The sequence below is a fragment of the Musca domestica genome, unplaced genomic scaffold (genome assembly GCF_030504385.1).
Source record: "Musca domestica strain aabys unplaced genomic scaffold, Musca_domestica.polishedcontigs.V.1.1 83, whole genome shotgun sequence".
In the NCBI taxonomy this organism is placed as follows: Eukaryota; Metazoa; Arthropoda; class Insecta; order Diptera; family Muscidae; genus Musca; species Musca domestica.
In genome coordinates this window covers 1,824,507-1,850,380 of record NW_026712415.1, presented here as the reverse complement: position 1 = coordinate 1,850,380, position 25,874 = coordinate 1,824,507, and the positions used below count along the sequence as shown (strand labels likewise).

The 25,874-nt window shown below is 33.7% G+C and overlaps 1 protein-coding gene across 2 annotated transcripts in view; it reads right to left on the bottom strand.

Moving 5' to 3' along the window:
• Positions 1-25,874, bottom strand: part of LOC109612096 (protein TANC2-like) — a 252,459-nt gene that overhangs the window by 217,318 nt on the left and 9,267 nt on the right. For both annotated transcript variants that reach the window (XM_059131231.1, XM_059131232.1), the window contains exon 2: positions 23,836-24,990. In XM_059131231.1, coding sequence (XP_058987214.1) covers positions 23,836-24,990 — 1,155 coding nt within the window. The remainder of the gene's footprint in view (positions 1-23,835; positions 24,991-25,874) is intronic.

The following is a 25,874-nucleotide window of genomic DNA, read 5'->3' as shown; positions in this document are numbered from 1 at the left end:
TGTTTGGTTTCAAACTAACATTTTCGTACTGAATGTGAACCGAAAAGATACGGCTTTTGTTTTCAATACACTCACTTGGTAGCTCAAAAACAGCAATAACAACAAAAACAAAGCACACACACCGAATTCAGAGTTGTACAAGAAGAGCAAACACACAAACAAAAACTAAGTTCAACAAGTGTTTGAGACAGAATTTCAACCAGAGGGAGAGTGAGCGAGTTGTTAACTCACTCTCTCAATTCTCTTCGCAACATAAATGAAAGTCTCCAATAAACACATAAAAAAGAAGTCTCCATTTATATGAGAGGGAAAGAGCGAGTTTAACGTACTCACATTTCTTGAAAATGATGTCAATGTTGCAGGGGAAAAATCACCGAAAGAAAAAAGTCGCCAAAATAAATATTTCAGTCTTAAAAGGGAAATTGAAGAAGAAAAAACATTTTTCAACGCAAAAATGCTTTTTCTTAAACAGTTAGAAGGTAAAAATCCCTAAAAAGATATACAAATGAATAGTTGGTCACTCTAATAAAATTGAGTTATCAGTTCTTGCACTGAGCACTTTAGGTACGCACCTAACACTAACAAGTAAAAAAGCAACTTGGACGTTTATAGACAATTCTCTTCCAGGGGTAAAGTATTAAAAAGGAAATTCTGGTGTGGATTTTGAGACAATTTCATTGAACATTTTGGCTTAAATAATCAAAATACCGAATATCGGGAAATTCGAAGATGGGACATATCGGTGCACAATACTTGTCTGCAAACAGACAAAAGACTGATCTACCCAAAATTTAAGCTTCAGATCTTAATTTGTTTTGACTTTAGCGCTATTACAACAGATGGACGGACGGACAGGACTAAATCGTCTTAGAATTTTACGCTAATCTAGAATACAGAAGAATCTACTTTGTTAGATCTAAAATCATTATTTCAAAGAAACGAAATGACGAACTTTATATACCGTTCATACTTTGTATGATGGAGGGTATAAAAAACTATATTAACACCTTTCATACAGTTTTCTTAAATAAATTTTTCTGAATAATATTCTTGTGTTCTTGGGGGCTTGAGGAAAAAATTGAAGAATGAAAATTTAAAAAAAAAATATTGGAAATTCTCCAAAGCATAGATCGGCATGATACTAAAACTACATCTTCGAAACTATTCTTAGCTCTGATACCCTCTATATTAATGGTTATTAAACTCTGAAAATAATTTAGCTTTAAATAGCTTTATCATTGCCATGGCGCCCAACGTCGGAAATCCACTTAAAAATCAGGACAAATCTCTTCAAAATTCACTGAATTTTCCTGCAAGGATATGGGCAAGTATGGGTCGATCGTTTCATATTTAGACAAAAAAGTCCTACCACAAATAAGTAATGTTGAAAAAATCGGTCAGTTGCATTCAAATTATACACATTTTAACGTTGGGCGCCAACTTCGGAAAATCTAATATTTGATCTGTAAATAATTATTTTGGTTAAAGTAGTTGGAAATTGGTTTTTATAATTAATTCAGAAACTTCAGCGTAAACATGAGGAAATTTGGAAAGAAATCGCATTCGATCAGCATCCCAACTTAACTTTTTCGTAGAATAGGATAATATGTGAGTAGAAGACTGTCATCTTTTCTAGCCTTCTATAATTCGAATTAGTGCATTTTCCTTTATCTTTTCCCGTCATATTGATAATAATTCTTTTAAGTTATTTACCTTCTTTATATTACAATTACAATCCCATCTCTAGCCCTCAAATCCCAATAAACTGTTTCTGAACTAGTTGTGAAGTCTCCTAATTTCCCTTTTTTCTGTAATATTTAAAATTCTTTATTACGTTGAGCGCCATTTTTCCTTAGCAGGAATATCCCTTGCCCTCGAATGTCAATACTGGTCGGTAATCTAAAATTCCACCTATTTTTTTTAAATATTCGACTTTTAGTACTTTCTGTTTTTCCTCAAACCCTCCTACTGGATGTCAATCTCAAAACGCTTTCTTTCTGGTTTTTAAATCTCCTTATTGTTCTCTTTCATGTTATATTCGAAGTTGTCTTTATAAATACTTTAGCACGTTGGGCGCCATTTTTTCTTAAAATTTTTCCCATTTAAATATTCGTTTTCGAGCACTAGACAATTTTTGCATTTTTTTAAAAGCTTTACTACATTGGTCGTAATTTTTTCTTAAACTTACCAGAACGCCACCACAGCATGTTAATCCGTCGCGCCTTCTTTCTGGTTTTGAAGTGTCATAAGTTTACATCTTCCTGTAATATTCGATATTATTTTGACATTGGGCGCCAATATCTCCTAGCAGCCATGTTCCTAGCACTCAAACTCCTATACCGACTATTAACCTAAAATATCATCGTTTCAGTTATAAAATATCCTTACTTTAGCTCTTCTCCACAATATTTGATCCAAGTTCTTCAAAGTCTCACGTTGGGCGCCATTTTTTCTTAGCCCATTTCCCAAAACTGTATAATTTAAATTTTCTTCTTCGATTTTTAAACTGAACAATACAAATTACAAATGTTCGAATTACAATTGGAATATTTCGAATTACAAATGGATTAATGCGAATTACGAATTCTCGAATTACAACTCAAATTCAAATAATTCGATTTATTTGAGTTGTAATTCGAGCATATTTGTTTTAATTTATATTATTCAATCTGTAATTTCAAAAAATACTGTCTTACTCTGCAACTGGAAGACTTCCAAAAATTATGTGAAATTAGCCAAAAATCGAAAAAAATATCTTAAGGCCTTCAATCCTATTTTAAGTCTTCAATCGTAACGTTTTTGCGGTCCTTAGAAGCGAATAGATTCAATTTCACTTATTGTCCTCAAAGGAGGCAAAATTCTTTTCACTTATCTCACTTTCACGAAAACTTCTAAGGGGAAATTATTGCAATTCGATCAAAATTCTTTAATATCACTGAAAGACATCCAAAAATTCAAAAGAAAAAAAAAAAAAAAAAGCCTAAATTTCGAGAAACCCTCCATCATATAGAGTTATGAAAAAATCGCCAAATTGTCAACACTGTCCCTGTGTGTTGTCTACACTACCCACATGCTTCGTATTTATTAATTACTCTATTGGGAAGATAGTGATTGTGTTGCGACTCTATTTTTTTTACAATCTTCTTCCCATTATTCGTCATGGGTGATTCGTTGTCTTCTTCGTTTCTTCTAACTTTACAAAGAAATAAAAAAAAAAAAACAAACAAAAGAGTTCCTTATCAAAATCTATTGGACAAGCGATAGATAATTTTTGATATCTTCTCACACATTATCGCTGCGGACACCACCACCTTCACTCTAGTTGAGTTTTCTTTGAACGAAAGTGAGAGTCAATTTTTTGATTGTTGGTGGTGTACGGGTTTGGTGTTGTTGTCGGCAAATGTTGTCATATGGGCTTAACCTGTGCGTTATATTTGTTACATTCATAAATCCCATTCATATTTGTTGTTGTTATTGTAGTTTGCCATGTTGTGGCTACTCCTACCATTTAACCGGTAACCGGTGTGTCTGTGCGTGTGCGATGTCATCACTGCCAACTTCTTGAATTTCGTTACAATTAAATTAGTATTTCTGTTTTTCTTTACAAAACAGATTTAGGTCGATTAGTTTTGGATTAGCGGGTGGTGGCGATTAAAGTTAATGATTTAGTTTATATTTGAAATTAATTGGAAAATGGACTCAGAAAATATGGCGACCAACGTGGGACTCTGAAGAACTAAGTTCAAAAATTGTGGGGAAAAGGCTAAAGTAAGGAGATTTTAAAACTGCAACGTAGATATTTTGGATAAACAGTCGGTGCTGAATTGATAGTCGGTACTGAGGGCTAGAAACTTGGCTGCTAGGGGAGAATGGCGCTCAATGTGAAAAAAAAACGTTGGAAAAATAATATCGAAAATTTCAGGAAGATGTAAACTTATGACGTTACAAAACTAGAAATAAGGCGTTTCGGATTAGGGAATGGTATGTAAACAAGTAATAAAGCGGAAAGTTCGGTCAGGCCGAACGTTGAAAACCCTCCACCATTTGGAGTGAATTTGTAAATATTAAAACAAAAAAAAAAAAAAAATAAAATCCGTTAAAAATTCTTTTAAAATTTAAAAAAAAAACCGAATACAGCCGTTATATTGGGGTCTATACGTCATAAACTGCAGCACGAACTCAAAATACGAAATTTGAAAGGAATCCGGTGAAAAAAAAGAAGGAAGGCGTTTCGGATTAGTAACTAGCAGTGGAGTTGGAGAACTAGGAACTAGGATATTTAAACATTTATTAGGTGACATTTTGGATCAGCATAAAGATTCATGGGGAAGAGACTCGACTATTTAAGAAAAATGGCGCCAAACGCAATAAAGACATGGAAACATTACAGAAAAAATTGAATTTAGCAGATTTCACGACTAATTTGAAGGTAGTATTATTATTTGAGGGCTTGAAACTGGAAAATGCCACACAATGCAGTAAGAGGCTCTCAATATTAGAGGAAACAAGTAAAGTTTGGACATTTTAAAACCAGAATAAAATATTTCGTATTAATGATTAGGGAAAAAAGGATTTCTTGAAATTACAGTCTCGATTGGGAAGGAAGGATAGTTGAAAGAACAAATTGGTGTTATTTAATTTTTCAACCATTCCGATCCGTATATTGGGGGAAATCTTTTTATTTTAAATATTTACATTATCATCTATAAATATGCTTATCTTAAGGGGTTCGGAACAGGGAGTTAAATAATTCAAATAATTTCATGAAAATAAAAAAATGAATAGGAAACACAAATAAGTTCTGTGTAGTGTCTGAAAATTGAATTGAATAAAGTTACTGCCTTAAATATATTTTTTTCTCCCTAAACTACAAGTCGTCTGCCAGACTTGACGAAAATTATTCCTTAACTAAAAAATGGTCTACGGTTTAATTTAAATTTTGAATTACTGAAATTAATAAAATTGCAGACCAAGGCCTCTTTGTCTCTGTAAGAAATTATATATCCTTCTGAGGGACAACACAAGTTCTTATAACTGTATATATAAGGTGGCGCCCAACGAAACTTTTTTCAAGTGAGGCCTGAAATAACCCTTTGAGAGGCTCTACAGACTGTTGTAGAGATTAGTTTTGAACGGAAATCAAATCGAAAGAAAGAGACGACCAGGGGTACTTCTTTTCGAGTAAAAAAAACAGATTATTAAAAGTGTGTAACTAAAATGAATGGAAGTGGCGCCCAATTTAATTTTATTTTAATAAAAATTTTGATAGCCTTCTTCATTACAAACGGATTTGAAATAAAAGACAGCGGCATCCTTATATATGTTTTCCAAGAACGGTATCTGATTTTGGAAGATCGTTACATTTTTAGAGATCATTGTAAAATGTGTAAATGCAATAAAAGAAAGTGGCGCCCAATGGTATTTATTCAAAAAAGTTTTAAGATATTTGACAAATCATTGGAAACGAAAAAAAAGTTGGCGCCCAATGAAAAAATTTACTTTTTTTATGTCGGAAGTGCCTTTCTAAAGAGTCGGAGTCGGACTTTTTTATACCCTCCACCATTCTATTTTTATACCCTCTGTCATTCAGTTTGTAACTCCTCGAAGTACTCATGTCAGACCCTACAAAGTATATATATATATATATATATATATATATATATATATATATATATATATATATATATATATATATATATATATATATATATATATATATATATATATATATATATATATATATATATATATATATATATATATATATACTAGCTGGCCCGGTCGGCGTTGCCGGCCCGTAGTTTTTGTCTATTATGCATATTTGTCAAAGCATAATTATTCAAAGATATGATTGTTATAAATGTCCACGTACTGGTCGATTAGTTTTTAATTTTTAGTCAAATGAGCAGTAATTTACTGTACTTGTACACCTCATAATTGAGGGCTAATTGCTTTAAGAATAGCCAAAGTTAATTACTTTTTTTAACCCAATAGCACCTCAGATTGTGCATTAGAGTCCTCTTAAGTCCCCCTAACCATGTCGGTCTGTTTGTCCGCCAAAAGGTGGACTTTAGGGGGTACTATTACATGGAGAAAATTCTAAAATTTGTAGATATTTTGAAATTTTTGTGTAAGATTTTCACCCCCAAATACACATTTTTAGCCAAATCATTTGAAATATGGTAAAATGCGAAACATCGACCTACATTGAAAACTTTCTTCATCCCTTATAATCCACTATGACAAATGGAGGCCAAATCGAAAATATAGCAGGACAACATAGCATGTCAAACAGAAAAAAAAACACGTGATTTAAATAAGTAAAAATAGTTTTATCCACCTCATAATTGAGGTCAGACTGATTTCAGAATAGTCAAATATAATTACTATTTTACACCCATTACCGTAATATGGGAACTAATTTTATTTGTCATTTAAATTGTAAATTGGAGACCCCATAAAGTCCATAATTTTCATCATAGTATAATTCAATGACGATTCAACAAATATTGGGTCCCGTGCTACTTTCTTATATTTGTAATTTGTTCATGTTTTCACAATTTATTTCATATAGATGCATATTCCAAATCTACGTTCCCAACCAATATTCTCTTGGGGGTTACAAATTCAATAGAATACAAATTTTTCTTTTCTTTCCTTACCCCAGGGTAGCATAAATACATTTTTTTTAGTGGTCAAGACCAATATGGGCCCTGCTCTGAAAATTTCATGCAAAGATGTTCTCTACCCCCTTAGAAACAAAGATGCCAAATAAGGGCCAAAAATAGAAGAAAGTGGCGAAGACTCCAAAAATAGCTTAAATCATACGATAGTTATTTATGATCGAAATCATGACTTGCAAAAGCGATTTAAGGTATCTTAAATGTTCAGGAAGAATTTTTGGAAGGATAGAAATCCTTTTCTTACTAAAAGTCCCATTCGCTCTACTATTTTGCACCCTTTATATTTGGTATTTTACTGATTGTACTCCCAAAAATGTTTGCATTTTGAGCTCTCATTGGACGGATTATTGTCACAAGAAGTAGGGCCACGCTGTGAAATAAGCCCCATTAGTCTTTTCGGTCATTTTTGTTTGTTTAAATGTCTGCGCATCTTCCAGCTGAAGCACGATGTAGGCCCTGGAGTTGAAAGGTACATGTCAGTTACCATCGTATTTCGCACTTATTTCATTTTTTTGGTGAAAAATTATTCTTTATTTTGTTCACAAAAAATCCACTGATTTCAGTATGATATTACAAATTGAAAAAAATGACAAAAGAAGAATAACAAATTGAAAAAATCTTCGACTTGTTCGCTGATTTTTAACAGCAACTGTTTAAAAATCCTTGCAAAGTTTGTCAATAGAATGTACTTTTATTTTAAAATTCAATTCCATTGGAAATTTTTTTTTTCGATATTTACCCGTTTTGAGGATTTTTGCAATAAGATCTCTTTTTTCGCAATTTTTTAACGATTTTGAAAAAGTAATTATCTTTTAACTTTGGTGTGACCGCATTAAATTATTTTGGTATCATCTATTCCGTTTCGCCACCACATAATTCGGTACTACACTTCCATGTAACCCGCCATCAATTTCAGTTCTCAAGAAATCAAGTCAATTAAATAAATTGGTACTAATATTCGAATTCAAAAATAAAATATAAAAAACACTACAAATGTACATTACTATTGTACATTTCAAAAGTCAAAATGAAAATGTTAACATATCACATTTTTACGTGATTTTTTTGGATATTATCCTTTTCGGATAAGAGACAATTCCGAATTTGTATGAATTGTATGACGAATTAGCGATGTCCGTCTGTCGGTCTATTTTCATCACGCTATCTTGAATTGAGTTAAAGGCTAAAAATGTGCACACATGTGTACTTCGCCAGTACGGAGGTTAGTTTCCTAAATGGGCCATGTCGGTCCACGTTTTCGAAGAGCCCCCATATAATGGTACCTCCCTTTATTCGGCATTTTTATGATTTTAGCGACAATATTAATTGAAATTGTTTCAAATTTAGAATTTGAAGTTCGTAACCGATGCTACAGCCTATGACAGAAAATTGTCTTTGCAGGTCTATGGCTTCGTATAGCCTCCATATAAAGGTACCACCCGATATTCGGTATATTGATGATTTTAGAGACATTATTCATCGGAATTATTTCAAATTTAGTATTTGAAGTTCGTAATAGATACTACAGTCTATGACAGAAAATTGTCTGTGCAGGTCCATGGCTTCGCATAGACCCAATATAAAGGTACCTCCCGATATTCGGTATTTTGATGATGTTAGAGACTTTATTCACCGGAATTGTTTCAAATTTGATATTTGAAGTTCGTAATGGATACTACACCATATGACAGAAAATTGTCTGTGCAAGTCCACGTTTTGGTATAGCCCCTAACTAATGGAACCTCCCTATATTCGGTATTTTGATGATTTTAGCTACGTTATTCACCGAATTTTTTTCAAGTTTCGCATTTGAATATTGTAATGGCTTATAACAAAAGTTACCTATGCAGGTCCACGTTGTCGTATAGACCCTAATATAACAGCTACATTCAGTGTTTTTAAAATTTTAACAGAATTTTTAACGGATTTTATTTTTTTTTTTTTGGAAAAATGCTACATTTGTTCCAAATGGTGGAGGGTATTCAAAGTTTGGCCCGGCCGAACTTGCACCTTTTTTACTAGCTATCATTTTTAAAAGATTTTTTTTAAATATCATTCATGCTATCGATGTGGATTTTTTAAAGATTTTCGATTTTCGAGGACCTTTCAAGCCATAAACATGTTTTTTAAAGCATTTTTTTTTCGCTAACTCTCCATGCCATGAGACCATACAAGCCATTAACTTAAATATTTTTGAGTTTTGCCTTGTTAAGGCGAAGATCATATGTTTTATGATTAAAGTGTTTGTTTTCTCTTTCGAGACGAGCTTAATGATCTGAAATTTGCAGTGAAAAGGAAAGCCAGATAGACACTATCACACACTCACCACTATGCGACGCGTTTCGCCGTTGGTTAAGCGGCTCATCAGGCATATTTGATGTGGATGATGGCTTTCAAGGGCCGTTCTCTGGAAAGTAGTATATATTTCGAACTTATTGCAAATTAGCATATGCGAATTATACACTAGAAACTCTCCAGGTTCGACTCAAGATCTATTGGCAGATCTTTTTCACAGCAACGTTTTGTTTTTGTAGTGATGGATTTTTTGTCCACAACAACTACATTGCTTCCAATGCATACACTTGTTTTAGAGCTGCTTTAGTGTATGCATTGGAAGCAATGTAGTTGTTGTGGACAAAAAATCCATCACTACAAAAACAAAACGTTGCTGTGAAAAAGATCTGCCAATAGAACTTGAGTCGAACCTGGAGAGTTTCTAGTGTATAATTCGCATATGCTAATTTGCAATAAGTTCGAAATATATACTACTTTCCAGAGAACGGCCCTTGTAAGCCATCATCCACATCAAATATGCCTGATGAGCCGCTTAACCAACGGCGAAACGCGTCGCATAGTGGTGAGTGTGTGATAGTGTCTATCTGGCTTTCCTTTTCACTGCAAATTTCAGATCATTAAATATTTTTAATTTTTTCAAGAGTCTTTCCAGCCAAAAACATCCTAGCAATAAGGGTGGGTTTTTTTTATGAGTTTTGTTCCAGAATCATCCAAGCTAAAAATTCACGATTAATTTTTATATATTTTTTTTCAAGGATGTCAGGTCGTCGATTATTTTCTAAATATTTTGATAATGAATTTTTCAAGTATCATTCATGCCATCAATGTCGACTTTTATGATTTTTTTCCAAGCCATCCGAGATATAAGTGTATATTTTAAAAAATCTTTATCAGGGGCTATCCAGGCCGTAAACCTGGATTTTTAAAGAATTTTTTTTTTAAAAAGACTATCCATTCCATACACATGCATTTAAAGCATTTTTTCCAAGACCTTTCAAGTCATAAATATGAATTTTAAAAGATTTTTTGCAAGGACGTTTTAAGCAATAAATCTGGATTTTTAAATATTTTTTTTGCAGGGATCTTTTAAGCAAAAAATCCGGATTTTGGGAAGTTTTTGGGGGACAAATTGAGATCTTTTTCCAATTTTTTTTAGAACAAATCAAGAATATTTTTTTATTATTTTTTTTTAATTTCTATCTAGACGAAAAGTGTTAAAAAGTTATCTTTTTTTGTTGTTGATTTTTTTTTTTGGGAAATTTTTAATTTTTTTTTATTCATCCAGAATTTATAACACCTTATGTGCTCATATGCTCTCTCAACAGGACGTGTAGAATATTATCCCCTTTACAACTTTTTTATCGCCTTTCGAATATTTATTATCCTTAAATAACCCTCATCCTTATAATCCCATTACAAATACAGACTCAGCCGCAAATAACGCCAGATTTGTAAAATAAAAGGATAAATTTTCAAAATTTCGTTGATTTATTTATTTTTGTTTTATTTACAAATATATGTCGGCCATATGTAGGGTATGCATGTTCTTATCACTTTCGAGTTGTAAAACCCTCATATTCTCACCTGAAATGCGACACTAAGTAAATAAGCTATGATGGCCGGTTGGACAGTCGAAAATACGTTCACTCTTCACAGTAACTATGACGCAATTCCCCCGATTTTCCTTCCCTCTGAGCGGCAACATTCTTTCTCCTTCAGTAAAAATTTGTTGAAAAAGTCAACATCGAATACCAGCAGACCTTCGTATACACATTCAATGGGTATTGATGTACTCGTAAGTATGCATTTGGACAACAACAACAAAAACAACAATCATGTTACATTGTAATATTTCTTTTTTCGATTTTGTTGTGTTTTGGCTTAGTTGGACGATTTGCCTACTTGACGAGATAAGCTTTCTTCTAAATACAGGTAGGTTTAACTACCCAGCAATGCAGTATATACATGCATACATACATCCACACACATTCGTATTGTAAAATCCATGTGGATTCCTAGGGCTATGCCATACCCACCCAGCTATGGTCTTAAATGGTGTGTCCAAGTAAAACCAATGAGATTATGCGATTACAAAGCAAATGGAATATTTTTATTGATTTCAGTACACTACGAAATTGTGGTTGTTGTTGGTTTCGTTTTTTCAAAATTGTTTGTTATCGTAATATTCATTATTGTGGTTTTTGTAGCAATTGTTTTTTTTTTTGTTTGTAAAAAAAAAAATTGTGATTTATTTGCTTTCATTCAATGATTTGTATGACCGACAATCATCGACTGCTCTGGGTGATAGTGAGTGATATGTTTCAAGGATATCCATTCGGTTGTTGTTAGTGGTGGTGTAATTTTTTTTTGGGTTCCTTGGTGTTTTGTGTCCATAATTACCCAATAGTAGCTGAGAGAGTGTTGTTGCTGCCTTTTTTCAAATTTCCATCGATTTTCTTTTTAGATTAGCCCAAATAAATCCCATTAATCATGTCATGGCATGGTGATTAAGAATTCTTGAAAGATTTCAACGAAAACAAAATCTCAATACTAAATTGTAGATTAATGAAGGTTTAATTACAATGGCAATGTTTTAAAAAGGGGTCAAATTTTGGTTTCAAAAAAACATTAATTTCGAAAAATCAAGGACCCAGGGAGCTAAATCTTGGATGTAATAACGATTTTTTTTAAGACTCACAGAACTGTAATCGAAGTTTTATAAAAAATAAGGAGCAGCAGACCCTCAAACGTGGATTTTATAAATGTTTTTTCGGGACCAATTTTCAAATATCTCTTTCAAGAACCTATGAGAATTTTTTAAATAATTTTGTAAGGACAATGGGTCAAATTTTGGGAACGAAAAATGTCTTTTCCTAAAAAAATTAATTAAAAAACATTTCTGAATACAAATTTTTAATTGAAAGAGACATTGGGAAGTTTTTTTTTCAAGAGCTTACAGCGTTAGGTTTAAGCAGAAGTAGGATTTTGAATATTTTTTAAGGACTGACGTGAATTTTGTTTTAATATTTTTTTAAAGAACAGAAGCCTCTCGGCTGAGGAGTTTTTAAATAATTTTTTCAAAGACCAAACGTGGATTTTTAAAATAGTTTTTTATAACGGTGATCCCAATTAGGTTTTTTAAATTTATTTTTTTAAAGTACCAAAATTGGTCCAAAATTTTTTAAAGGATTTTTTCAAAGGAACTGACTTGGATTTTTGCTGGAATTTTTCGAAGGGCCAAATGTGAATTTTTCCAAGGACCAAACGTTAATAAACGATTTTTTCAAAGGTCAATAGTGGTACAAACGTGGATTTTTTAAAAGATTTTTTAAAGGGGGTTTTTCAAAGGATTTTTTTTTTCAAAGCAACAAACGTGGATTTTTTAAAGGATTTTTTCAAAGGAACAAACGTGGATTTTTTACAATTTTTTTCAAAGAAACAAACGTGGATTTTTTAAAGAATTTTTTCAAAGAAACAAACGTGGATTTTTTAAAGAATTTTTTCAAAGAAACAAACGTGGATTTTTTAAAGGAAACAAACGTGGATTTTTTTTAAAGATTTTTTTCAAAGAAACAAATGTGGATTTTTTTAAAGGATTTTTTCAAAGAAACAAATGTGGAATTTTTTAAAGGATTTTTTCAAAGAAACAAACGTGGATTTTTTGTAGGATTTTTTAAAGGACCAAACGTGGATTCTTGGAGCATTTTTTCAGAAGAACAAACGTGGATTTTTTAAAGGACTAAACGTGGATTGTTGTAGGATTTTTTTCAAAGGAACAAACGTGGATTGTTGAAGGATTTTTTTCAAAGGAACAAACGTGGATTGTTGAAGGATTTTTTTCAAAGGAACAAACGTGGATTGTTGAAGGATTTTTTTCAAAGGAACAAACGTGGATTTTGTTTAAATATTTTTTAAGGAACTAGCAGCTTTTAAGGTATAGTTTTTTTAAAATGTGTAAAATGTGTGTAAATGTGGAGTTTTAAAATAATTTCTTCAGGGATAAAACATGTTTTTTTAAATAATTTCTTCAAGGACCATAAGTGGATTTTTTTAAGGTTTTTTTATTTTTTCAAAGCACTAAACTTGTATTTTTTAAAGGATTTTTTTAAAGGAACAAACGTGGATTTTTTAAATTGTTTTTTCAAAGGACCAAACCTGGATTTATTTAATAATATTTTCAAAGACCAAAAGTGGTCCGAATGTGGAATATTTTAATGGATTTTCTCAAAGGACCAAATCTTTTAAAGGACCAAACGTGGATTTTTTGTAGGATTTTTTAATGGACCAAACGTGGATATTTTTAAGGATTTTTTAATGGACCAAACGTGGATTTTTTTTAGAATTTTTTAATGGACCAAACGTGTTTTTTAGTGGACCAAACGTGGAGTTTTTGAAAGATTTTTATAAAGAACAAACGTGGATTTTTTAAAGGACTAAACGTGGATTCTTGGAGCATTTTTTCGGATTTTTTTCAAAGGGACAAACGTGGATTGTTGAAGGATTTTTTTCAAAGGAACAAACGTGGATTGTTGAAGTATTTTTTTCAAAGGAACAAACGTGGATTGTTGAAGGATTTTTTTTAAAGGAACAAACGTGGATTGTTGAAGGATTTTTTCAAAGGAACAAACGTGAATGTTTTAAAGGACCAAACGTAGATTTTGTTGAAAGTTTTTTAATGGACCAAAGGAGGATTTTTTGTAGGATCTTTTAATGGACCAAACGTGGATTTTTTTAAGGATTTTTTAATGGACCAAACGTGTTTTTTTGGTGGACCAAACGTGGAGTTTTTTAAAGATTTTTATAAAGAACAAACGTGGATTTTTTTAAAGGACCAAACGTGGATTCTTGAAGCATTTTTTCAGAAGAACAAACGTGGATTTTTTAAACGACCAAACGTGGATTCTTGGAGCCTTCTTCAGAGGAACAAACTTGGATTTTTTAAAGGACTAAACGTGGATTGTTGAAGGATTTTTTTTCAAAGGAACACACGTGAATTTTTTAAACGTCTAAACGTGGATTGTTGAATGTTTATTTCAAAGGAACAAACGTGAATTTTTCAAAGGACCAAACGTAGATTTTTTCAAAGGAAAAAAACATGGATTTTTTTGAAGGATAATGGTGTTGATAAATGAAATCTTTTAAAGGATTTTTTCAAAGGACCAAACTTGGATTTTTTAAAGGAATTTTTCAAAGGACCAAACTTGGATTTTTTAAAGGAATTTTTCAAAGGACCAAACTTGAATTTTTTAACAATTTTTTATGGATCAATAAAATTTTTGTTTCAAGGACTCTTTATTTACCATCTAAGCAATGAAGGAGGATTTTTAAAAGGTTCTTTCAAGGACTCTTTATGGACCATCTAAGAAGTGCACAAAGATTGTTAGAGTTTTTTTCAAGGACCTTCGAAGCAATAAACGTGGATTTTTTAAGGAGAAGTTTTCAAGGACTATCCTTGCCATAAACGTGGCATTTAAAGAATTATTTTCAGCATGATTCTTTTAAAATCATTAAAATCATGGGTTTTTAAAGAATTTTTTATAGATCATAAACCCATATTTTTTCAAAGATTTTTTCCAAAGATTTTCCACGCCATTAACTTGGATTTAAAAAAAAATAAGGGATCATAAACCTGGATATTTTTCAAAGTTTCATTTCTATTTTTTTTTGAGTTTCCTTTATTAAGATTTTTTTCAAATTTGGATTTTTTAAAGATTTTTTGAAGCCTATCCAAGCCATAAATGTGATTTTTTAAATAATCTTTTTCAAATACCACACAAGAGACAAACCTTTTAAGTCCGAGTATTTAATTTTTTATTCGAAGACCTTCCAAGCCGTAAAAGTAATGTTTTGAAGAACATGTTTCAGGGTCCATAACAATGGAACTTTTATAGAATATCTTTCAAGGACCCCCCAAGACATAGACGTATGTTTTCTAACAATTTTATTTTTCAAAATCATTTACATCGTGGATGAAGGACCAGAAGCTTCTCGAACGTTAATTTTTTCAACGACCAAATGTCGTGGATTGTTTAAAGAAGGGGCCTTAGAGATTGAAATGTTTTCGAAAGTGGAGCTTTAAAAGGATCTTGGACGCCAATTTCTGGAAAGTAGTGGTTATTTATAAAGAATTAACTTCAAACACCAAAATACTCTCGAACGTGTTTTATTTAAGAATTTTCTTCAAGAACCAAAAGCCTTGTCAAAGTGACAATCCAGGTCATAATCTGGCGGACTTTTTAGAGATTTCCAGGGATCAACAAAGCAAAAATCGAGGATTTGAAAAAAGTAGACGTTTGAGTACCCGAGCTGTAAGTACAACCGATCTGTAATGGAGATTTTTTTTGATATTTAACTGATTTACAAATTAAGATTTTTTTTTTCATTTTTCTCTAGGACAAAGAATAAGAATCAGATTTGTAAAATCAGAGTTTCAAGGGCCAACCTATGTTATAATCCTGGATATTAATTTTTTTTTTAAATCTCCAGCTGTAAGTGTAAAGTTTTAAAGAATATTATTTCAAGCAACCTCAAATGCAAACTCAAAAAATTTTGTCACCTACTGTGCCATCATTCTTCCTCAAAGGTTCAATACCCCTTTTGGTGTCCGGCAATTTACACTTCCATTTAAAGTTTTTGGCCCAAAACAAACCGCCATTACGCAACAATGGCCCGAAAAAATTTTAAACATTTTGGACGGCAACAAGTTCCTCATTCTTTCCACCACAAAACAAGCTGCAACTGCACTTTCAATTCGCGTTGCTTGTGTTTTCAACAAATTTCCAAAGAACATTTCAAAATGTCTTAAGGAAAACATAAAAATTACAAACAACTTGATATCAAGACCAACCGAATTTAAACTTTGCCAAAAAGGAAAAAAGAATCAAAAAATATTCCGCTATCCAGCAGTTAAGCAAGCCAAGAGAGATGGGCCGTTGCTTAAAACATTTCGGAAGATGCTACATAAAAGATAAGCAATTGCTGGTAAACATAAATTATGGCCATTTTCCCAAAACATAATTCAAATTCAGACAACAAGAAGAAGGGAATAAGTCAGAGATGGGTGGAGAAGTTAGGGAGGAGAAGAATAATAACGCTCAACCCAAGAACAGAACCTTCCAACTTCCTCATATGGAGAATTGGCTGGATAGAATAAAGGCAGTGGAAAGGTTCCACAAACTTGTAAAGTCTGGGGGAACAATTAGAATACAACGATAATAACAACAACAATGTGCAAAATGCCAACACACATAACATGAAAATCACGTGCAAATTGCGAACAGCCAAAACAAAAATAATATCTTGCGAAACAAACAAACAAAAAAGTGAAAAGTCATGAATCACACGAAAATGGCAAAACCAAAATCAAACCAAGACGACAGACAGACACAAACAAATGAACCACAAAGTCCAAATGAAGAAACAAAAACTCAAACGAAATATTGAATAAAATTATCCACCACCTAGCCGTCGTCCTTTAGCCCAAGCCGTCTGAAGAACGAAAAACGCCTCAGTCAGTCTGCATGTAACATATTAAAGTGATAATAATGACAACATTCGCATTCACAGATTATAACAGTCAAAGCCTGCAGACGAACAGACAGACAGACAGACAGGAGGACGGACGGAGCGCACCGAATACCTATGCGCCCAGACACCGAGTCATACGTGCAATCGGGACTGCATCCTTATGATGATGCATCCCAAAATTGCCGGCACAGACCTGTTGCATAGCTGTGGCTTTGCAGAGTCTTGACTTGGATGCTGAATCGAGTTGGCAAAACGAAAGAAATGAAATGACTTGGAGGTAGGAAGCTGATGGAGAAAAAAAAAAACAAAAAACGGTGTTGGTAATTTCATTGGTAAAACAAAGAAATACAGTTTGGGTAGGGATGCCAGTAACAGATTTTTTTCGAAAGCATAAAGGGAAACATTTTTCAAATTGTTGGAGTTGCTTGTTATATGTGAATACAATATTCACGTGGATAACGTATTTGTGGTGCTAACTCAATGTAAACACGCTAGATACGTCCTTAAGACAACCCAGATACATTATACAGGTTATTTACATGACGTAGATACATTTTACACATTATCTACATTGTTTACACAACGTAGGTACATTATCCATGTTGTTAATATAACGTAGATACATTATCCACATTGTTTCCACAACGTAGATACATTATCCACGTTGTTTACACAACGTAGATACATTATCTACACTGTTTACACAACGTAGATACATTATCTACATTGTTTACACAACGTAGATACTTTATCCACAATGAGTACACAACGTAGATACTTTATCCACAATGCTTACACAACGTAGATACATTATCTATGTTGTTAACTTAATGTAGATACATTATCCAAGTTTTTAACACAGTGTAGATACATCATCTATATTGTTAACACAACGTAGATATATTATCCACATTGTTTACACAACATAGATACATTTTACACAACGTAGATACTTTATCCACAATGTGTACACAACGTAGAAACATTATCTATGTTGTTAACTTAATGTAGATACATTATCCAAGTTTTTAACACAGTGTAGATACATCATCTATATTGTTAACACAGCGTAGATACATTATCCACATTGTTTACACAACGTAGATACATTTTGCACAACGTAGATACATTTTACATAACGTAGATACTTTATCCACAATGTGTACACAACGTAGATACTTTATCCACAATGCTTACACAACGTAGATACATTATGTATGTTGTTAACATAATGTAGATACATTATCCATGTTGTTTACACTACGTAGATACTTTATCCACAATGAGTACACAACGTAGATATATTATCTATGTTGTTAACTTAATGTAGATACATTATCCAAGTTTTTAACACAGTGTAGATACATCATCTATATCATTAACACAACGTAGATATATTATCCACATTGTTTACACAACGTAGATACATTTTACACAACGTAGATACTTTATCCACAATGTGTACACAACGTAGATACATTATCTATGTTGTTAACACAGCGTAGATACATTATCCATATTGTTTACACAACGTAGATACATTATCTATGTTGTTAACTTAATGTAGATACATTATCCAAGTTTTTAACACAGTGTAGATACATCATCTATATTGTTAACACAGCGTAGATACATTATCTATATTGTTTACACAACGTAGATACATTTTGCACAACGTAGATACATTTTACACAACGTAGATACTTTATCCACAATGTGTACACAACGTAGATACTTTATCCACAATGCTTACACAACGTAGATACATTATGTATGTTGTTAACAGAATGTAGATACATTATCCATGTTGTTTACACAACGTAGATACTTTATCCACAATGTGTACACAACGTAGATACATTATCCATGTTGTTAACACAGTGTAAATACATCATGTGCATTGTTGACACAACGTAGATACAATGTTTACACAACGTAGATACATTATCTATGTTGTTAACATAATGTAGATACATTAACCATGTTGTTAACACAGCGTAGATACATCATCTGTATTGCTTACACAACGTAGATACATTATCCTCATTGTGTACACAACGTAGATAATGTATCTACATCGTTTCGATGTTTGTGGAATTTAGATACATTATCCGCATAATGTTATCCGCCTTGAAATCCCTACCCTGGCTGAATATATTGTCTGGTTGGTGAACATAACATTTTTATCTCAAAGGCTTTCGAAAACACTTGAGATATTCTCCGCTCAAAGTTTGCCAGCGATCACACTCCCGACTTTTATCCTCTCCTCTACTCCGAACCCCACCAACTTTAATGAACATAAACTGAAGCTGCAGAAAGAAACAAAGATCAACAGGCAATATAAGACAACTACAACTTTGTTTATAAGCAACAACAACAACACGAACAACAATTGCAGACTGCAACCTCCCTCCCATCCCCTTGCCCCACTTCTATTTCGATGATACAATTCATGTCTAATAACCAAGCGGGCACAAACAAAAAAAAAAAACGTGTGGGAAAGCCTGGCTTGGGTTATGTGCACACCACAGGTAGGTAGGTAGGTAGGTAGCCAGTGAGTATTGGAGGAGCTCCATCGTGAGGTAGCCAGACTTGAAGACCAGCCGACACACAAACAAATACATCAACGACGCAAAAGCAGACTAAGAAGCTTCTTCAAACAAACTTCTGAACGGCAGAACGAAAACAAGTCAAAAGACATGAATTGGTTCCACTACAAAACATCGGTCTGTCCGTCCGTCCATCCATTCGTCTGTCAGTTAAACAGAACTGCAAACAAAAGTCTTTGCAAAGAAACCCATGATCAGCAGGATCCAAAGGCAAACAGAAGAAAAGACTGGAAGACAGACACACTCACACACATGAGACAAGAACCCACATGGCTAGCAAACAAGAACCAGAATTCTTTTTATTTTTTTCTTATTGTTTTTGTGAAGAAGAAAAAAGGCTACAATTTTGCTAGCAGAAGCCTTTAACTGCTGCGGTGATAGACAGGTCCTAACATTGCCAGCTGAAGCAAGACGAACTAGTTTCCTTTGTCTGCTGTAGGAACAAAAACAAAGACAGCTATCTGCCAGACATGTGGCTAAGACATAAAGACAGTTTGCTATTTGCAAGTTTGAGCGGTTGTTTGTAAGACACAAACAGGTAAGGAATAATAGCTGAGAACAACATAATTAAGCTAGGGAAGATTTTCCGATTAGATTAGTTCATAATTTGTGGCCAAAGATTAACGCAACACAACAACGCCATCTGTTGGTTGTACCACAAATTAAATTGCTTATTAGTTAGAAGAGAAAAGCTGAGAATTTCTTTCTCTTTGAAATATGAATTCCAATTGGAGAGAGCTCTCTCATATGATGAGGGCATTAATGCAGAGATGGAAAGTTATAATTATTGGAAGAAAATGGAAAAAATAAATAAAATCAAAATAACGTATAAATGAAAATAAAACAAATAAAAAAATAAATAAAAATAATATAAAGAAAAAATATATTTAATATAAAATAACAAAATAAGAAAATAAAAATAAAATAAAGAAAAAATAAAATTAATATAAAATAAAAATAAATAAAAAAATATATAATAAATTAAAAAATATAAAAAATAAAATACAACAAAAAATAAAATAATTTTCTAAAATAAAATGAACATAATGAACATAATTAAGGTAGGGAAGATTTTCCGATGAGATTAGTCCATAATTTGTGGCAAGAGATTAAATTGTTTATTACTAATAATATTAGTTAGAAGAGAATAACTGAGAATTGATTCTCTTTGAAATGTGAATTCCAATTGGAGAGAGAGAGCTCTCTCATATGATGAGGCCAATAATGCAGAGATGGAAAGTTATAATTATTGGAAGAAGATGAAACAAAAATTAAATCAAAATAACGTATAAATGAAAATAAAAAAAAAAATAAAAATAAAATAAAAAAAAAAATAAAATAAAAAAATAAAAACAAAATAAATAAAAAATATATTTAATATAAAATAACAAAATAAAACAAAGAAAAAATAATTAATGTAAATTAACAAAATAAAAAAAAATATTAAATTAAAAAATATAAAAAAAATACAAAGAAAATAAAATAATTTTCTAAAATTAAATGAAAAGGAAATAAAAACAAGTTAAATATATTCAGTCGGTTTTGCCGACAGATATATACCCCCAGCCTTGTGTTATGATTATTCCAACAGTTGACCCTTAATGGGGGAGGTTGTGAAGCAGTCGGCCAATATTGACTAATATCGGCAAATTCGAAATCATAAATTTCGATCAATTCTATAATCCACAGAGATTTCTGATTAAGAGAAAAATTTCTAAAAAACAAGTTCTAAAGAATCGACGACTTATTTCGCACGTTATGACAGATATAAGTATTGGAAATTGTGACTTTTTGTGGGTGAATTACCAAAAGGGGTTCGCAGTTATATATCACCTTACAACAGATCTTGTGTTAGCAAATGTTATTTGTAAGTGTGAAATTTGAAGAGAATAGGATGAGTTTTCAAAATTTTGAACCTTTTGTGGGAGAAGTACCAGAAGAAATTAGCAGATCTCTGCCATTTTCATAACAGATCTTGTGTTAGTGGAAATATTGAGACGTACCAATTCTGAATGGAATCGAATATTGAAAGTTTTGACCCTTTGTGGGGGTGGTACCAAAAGGAGTGGACCGATATATCAAATATTCACAGCAGATCTTGTGTGAGTAGAAATAATTGGATGTGTGAAATACGAAGAGAACCGGATGCTCATTTTGGATTTTATGATCGTTTTGGTAATTCAAAATTTTCACCCTTTGTGGGGCAGGTAGAAGAAGAAATGGTCCGATCTATATCATCTTTATAACATATCTTGTGTTGATGGTTGAGATTTGCCAAGTCTGAATGGAATTAGATGTTAATTTCGTGTTATATGAGCTTCATGGATATTCAAAAACTTTGGCTCTTTGTGGGGGAGGTACCAGAAGAAGTGGTCCGATATATCCGATCTCCACAGCAGATCTTGTATTAGTAGAAATAATGGGATAGCCGAAATGTGAAGAGAACTGCATGCTCATTTTGGATTTAATAATCGTTTCGGTTATTCGTAACTTTGACCCTCCGTGGGGGAGGTACCAGAAGAAGTGGTCCGATCTCTACCATTTTTTTTAACAGATCTTGTGTTGATGGAAATATTGAGAGGTGCTGAGTTTGAATGGAATAGGATGTTAATTTCGCGTTCTATGAACTTCATGGATATTTAAAAACTTTGACCCTTTGTGGGGGAGGTACCAGAAGGAGTAGGCTGATATATCCGAACTTCACAGCAGATCTTGGGTTAGTAAAAATAATGGGATGTCCGAAATATGAAGAGAATGGAATGGATGCTTATTTCGGATTTAACAATCGTTGCTGTTATTTGTAACTCTGACCCTTTGTGGGGGAGGTACCAGAAGAAATGGTCCGATCTCTACCATTTTTTAACAGATCTTGTGTTGATGGAAATATTGAGAGGTGCTAAGTTTAAATTAAATACGATAATAATTTCGCGTTCTATGAGCTTCGTGGATATTCAAAATTATGACCCTTTGTGGGGGAGGTACCAGAAGGAGCGGGCCGATATATTCCATCTTAACACCAGACCTTGGGTTGATAAAAATATTGTGATGTGTGAAATTTGAAGACAATCGGACTCTTGCATCACATTTTATAAGAGTTATAATTATTCCAAATTTTCTACCTTTGTGGGGGAGGTACTTGATGGAGTGGACCAATATTGTCCATTGTCGCACCTGAACTTGCACTGCTGTAAATATTAGGATTTGCCAAGTTGAAGCAAAATCGGATCATCCTTTCTCTATCTGTGCAATAAAATATTAGAAGGAGGGGACAGATATTGCCCATCTCCGAACTCGATCTAACTCTGACAATACTAATTACGATGTAACAAGTTTGGATCAAATCGGATACTCCCTTCGAGAGTTATCGTGCTCACCAGCCAACCAGACAGACAGATGAATGGACGGACATCGCTAAATCGACTCTAAATGTCCTGAAACGGATTTGGTCCTAAGAGACCAAGGGTTATTTCGTTATTTCGATGAGGCACGTTTTGTTCGTATCAAATGTTATATACCCTCTGTAGTTTTATGCCTGAGGCTATGAAAAATGTCTTCTAGGCCACTCAAGGCCTCTTTTACTTAAGGAAACCCCTCTAGTAATTTTATTTTTAGAAGTACACAGTCTCGGCTCCCCTTATAGATAAGGAAGTTAACATCTTTTTCTAGAGAAAGAAACCAATAAGCCATGCTTCGAAAAAAAAATCACCTAAGTTACTTATCATCAGAAGGAAGACATTTGGGAAACAAAGCCTACATATGTCTTTAATGGGAATAAAGATCTCATACAGACAGAAGCCACAGATAGGTATCTGAATTTTGGGATCTTCTTTTGTACAAAAATGCTTTCGACCCTCTCAATACCAAGGACAGCAGACGAAATGTTCTTCTACGCAAAGAAGAAGTCGTGAAAGGGTGTTTTGCTATATGAAGCGGAAGACCTGGATAAGTCCTATTCTATACGAAGAGGAAGACCTGGAGAAAATCTCTTCTATATGATGAAGGCCTGGAGACATCTTCTTCTATCCCAAGAAGACGAGCAGGAGAGTTCTCCTTTATTTACGAAGAACAAGAAGTGGAGAGCATGAGCCTCTCTTTAAGTTCTTCTTTGAGACGAAGAAGACCTTATGCTTTTTATCGAGACAAATCGACCTGAAACTCTCCTCGAGACGAAAAAGACCTTGCGCTTTTCGTTGACGGATTTAAGATTTTCTTCGAAATGAAGAGGACCTTGAGCTCTTTATAGAGGCCAAGAAAATCGTAAAGTTATTTTGCGGGATGAAGAAAATCATGAGATCCTCTTCGAAACGGCGAAAAGGATCTTTAGGCTCTTTCATACTACGAAGAAAACATGGAGAACCCTTTTTGGAAAAGAAGGTTTGAATTGCTGTAGGACTTGAACCCTTATGCCTTTCATTCTGCTGTGTAAAAAGTTATTAAAGGCGCATATCAAATAGTCTTTAAGGCCCAATCTTGGACCCCAATTAAGTGCTTCTAAAGGACGTTTGTTTTTTGCATAGTGATGGAACTCCCATCCCTGTTATCATTATTTTTTTTAATAAATGTGTAAAAATAAAATATTATGAGAAAAGTAATTAAGAGAATCAATCAAAATTATCTTCGATTATTGTTTCAATATTTTCTCTTTTTATAGGAGAATTTACTCTTAATTGAAATGTCGGTTCTCTCTTAAAATAAAAAATAAAGAAAAAAATTGGACTTACCATTTTCAGCTGCATTCAAGCACTTGACTTGCATTTCTTCAGTCAAATCTTCGGTGGGTGAAATAACACCACTTCCTTCTCCCGCTACAGCACCACCACCTCCACCAACAGAATTCCACTCCGTTTTACAACCATCCAAAGAAATTCCCGAAATTTCCATAGGATTTTGTCCACTGACCTGACGTGGCACATGGAATTGTTGTACTCCATATACCCCGGAGGCACTCATACAACGTAAATCCAGGGAGGAGTTCATAGAACCACCATATACCGAACTCGATTGAGAGGGACAGGAGGAGTCAAAACTGCGATTACATTCACGGCGTTTATCGGGTGTGGCATAGATGGGTTCCTGTTTCTGCGGTGTGCCAGGGTTGGACTTGGGCGTCTTTCGCGGTGTCGATTGTTGTTCCATATAGGCTGGTGGTCCAGACATTTCACTGCCAAATGAGGTGTTGAGGGCTCCATAACAGGAGGTAGTCATAATATCAGGCATAATGCCAGGTGGACGATTACCACCAATAAAACCCGTGCGATGGACCGGCTCGGAAACCGTACTTTGCCAAAGGGCCTCGCTGACATTGACACTAAATTCTTCTTCTTCTCCTTGCTCATCCTCATTCTGTTCCTCATCCTCTTCTTCATCTCCTTGACTTTTCGAGGTCACCACCTGACTGGCACTCAACTCATCCAGATAATCCAAATCGAAGACCCGCGATTCATCAATCATGGCAATGTGATCCACTTCATCTTCTCCCTGATCGGCAGCGGTCCACGAAGTAAAGCTGTCATCGGGATTTTCTTTAATAAGTTTCTTGAATTTCTCATCCACATCCTTAATCATTTCAAAGGCCGGCTTAGGTATTGACGAGGAATGCAGCGAATCGGAATCATTTTCTTCGATGCAGGACAAATGGCGCGTTCGAAAGCCATAAATAATGCCAGTGCTGGGAGTGGCATTGCTTTGTATGCTCATGGGTTGGGTATGGGACGGCGTAGGGTATGGCGGCTGCTGGGCCGTTGGATAGTTCAGCTCATTGTAGATGTGAAATGTTGAATCGGAATCATATGAAATATCGGTACCCTCCGATGTGAATGAAGTATTGAGATCATTGTATGGCACGTTGGGATGCGGCGAGAACATTTTGCATGTGGCTGGAAAGAGAAGAGAGAGAATACACATTAGAAATTGGGAGAGGAGGTTTCTAAAAAACTTCAAACAGTCTATTCGAAGTAGAGAAGCTCTCCTCTTCTGCTAATCGAAGAAGAGAAACTCTCCTCTTCTGCTAATCAAAGAAGAGAAGCTCACCTCTTCTACTAATCGAAGAAGAAAAACTCTCCTCTTCTTCTACTTGAAGAAGAAGTTCTCCTCTCTTCTATTCGAAGAGGAAGAAGTCCTTCAATTCGAAGAAGAAGCTCTTCTTTTTTGAAAAAGAAGATAAGCTCTTCTTTTTTTCGAAGAAGAAAAGAAACTCTTCTTTTTTGGTCGAAGAAGAGAAGCTACTCTTTTTTCGAAGAAGAAGAGAGGCTCCTCTTTTTTTCGAAGAAGAAGAACAGCTTTTTTTTTGAAAAAGAAGAGGGAAAACTCTCCTTATATTCGAAGAAGAGAAGTTATTCTTCTATTCGAAAAAGAAGAAGAGATCGCCTTCTTCGAATAGAAGTTCTTCTTCTACACGAAGAAGACCTCTTCAGCTCTTCTTCTATACGAGGAAGACCTCTTCAGCCCTTCTTCTATACAAGGAAGACCTCTTCAGCTTTTCTTCTATATAAGAAGAAGACCTCTTCAGCTCTTCCTCTATATAAGAAGAAGACCTCTTCAGCTCTTCTTCTATATACGAAGAAGACCTCTCCAGCTATTCTTCTAGACGAAGAAGACCTCTTCGGCTCTTCTTCTATATACGAAGAAGACCTCTGAACCTCTTCTTCTAGACGAAGAAGACCTCTTAAGCTCTTCTACTGTGCGAAGAAGATCTCTCAGCTCTTCTTCTGTACGAAGAAGACCTCTTCAGCTCTTCTTCTATATACGAAGAAGACCTCTT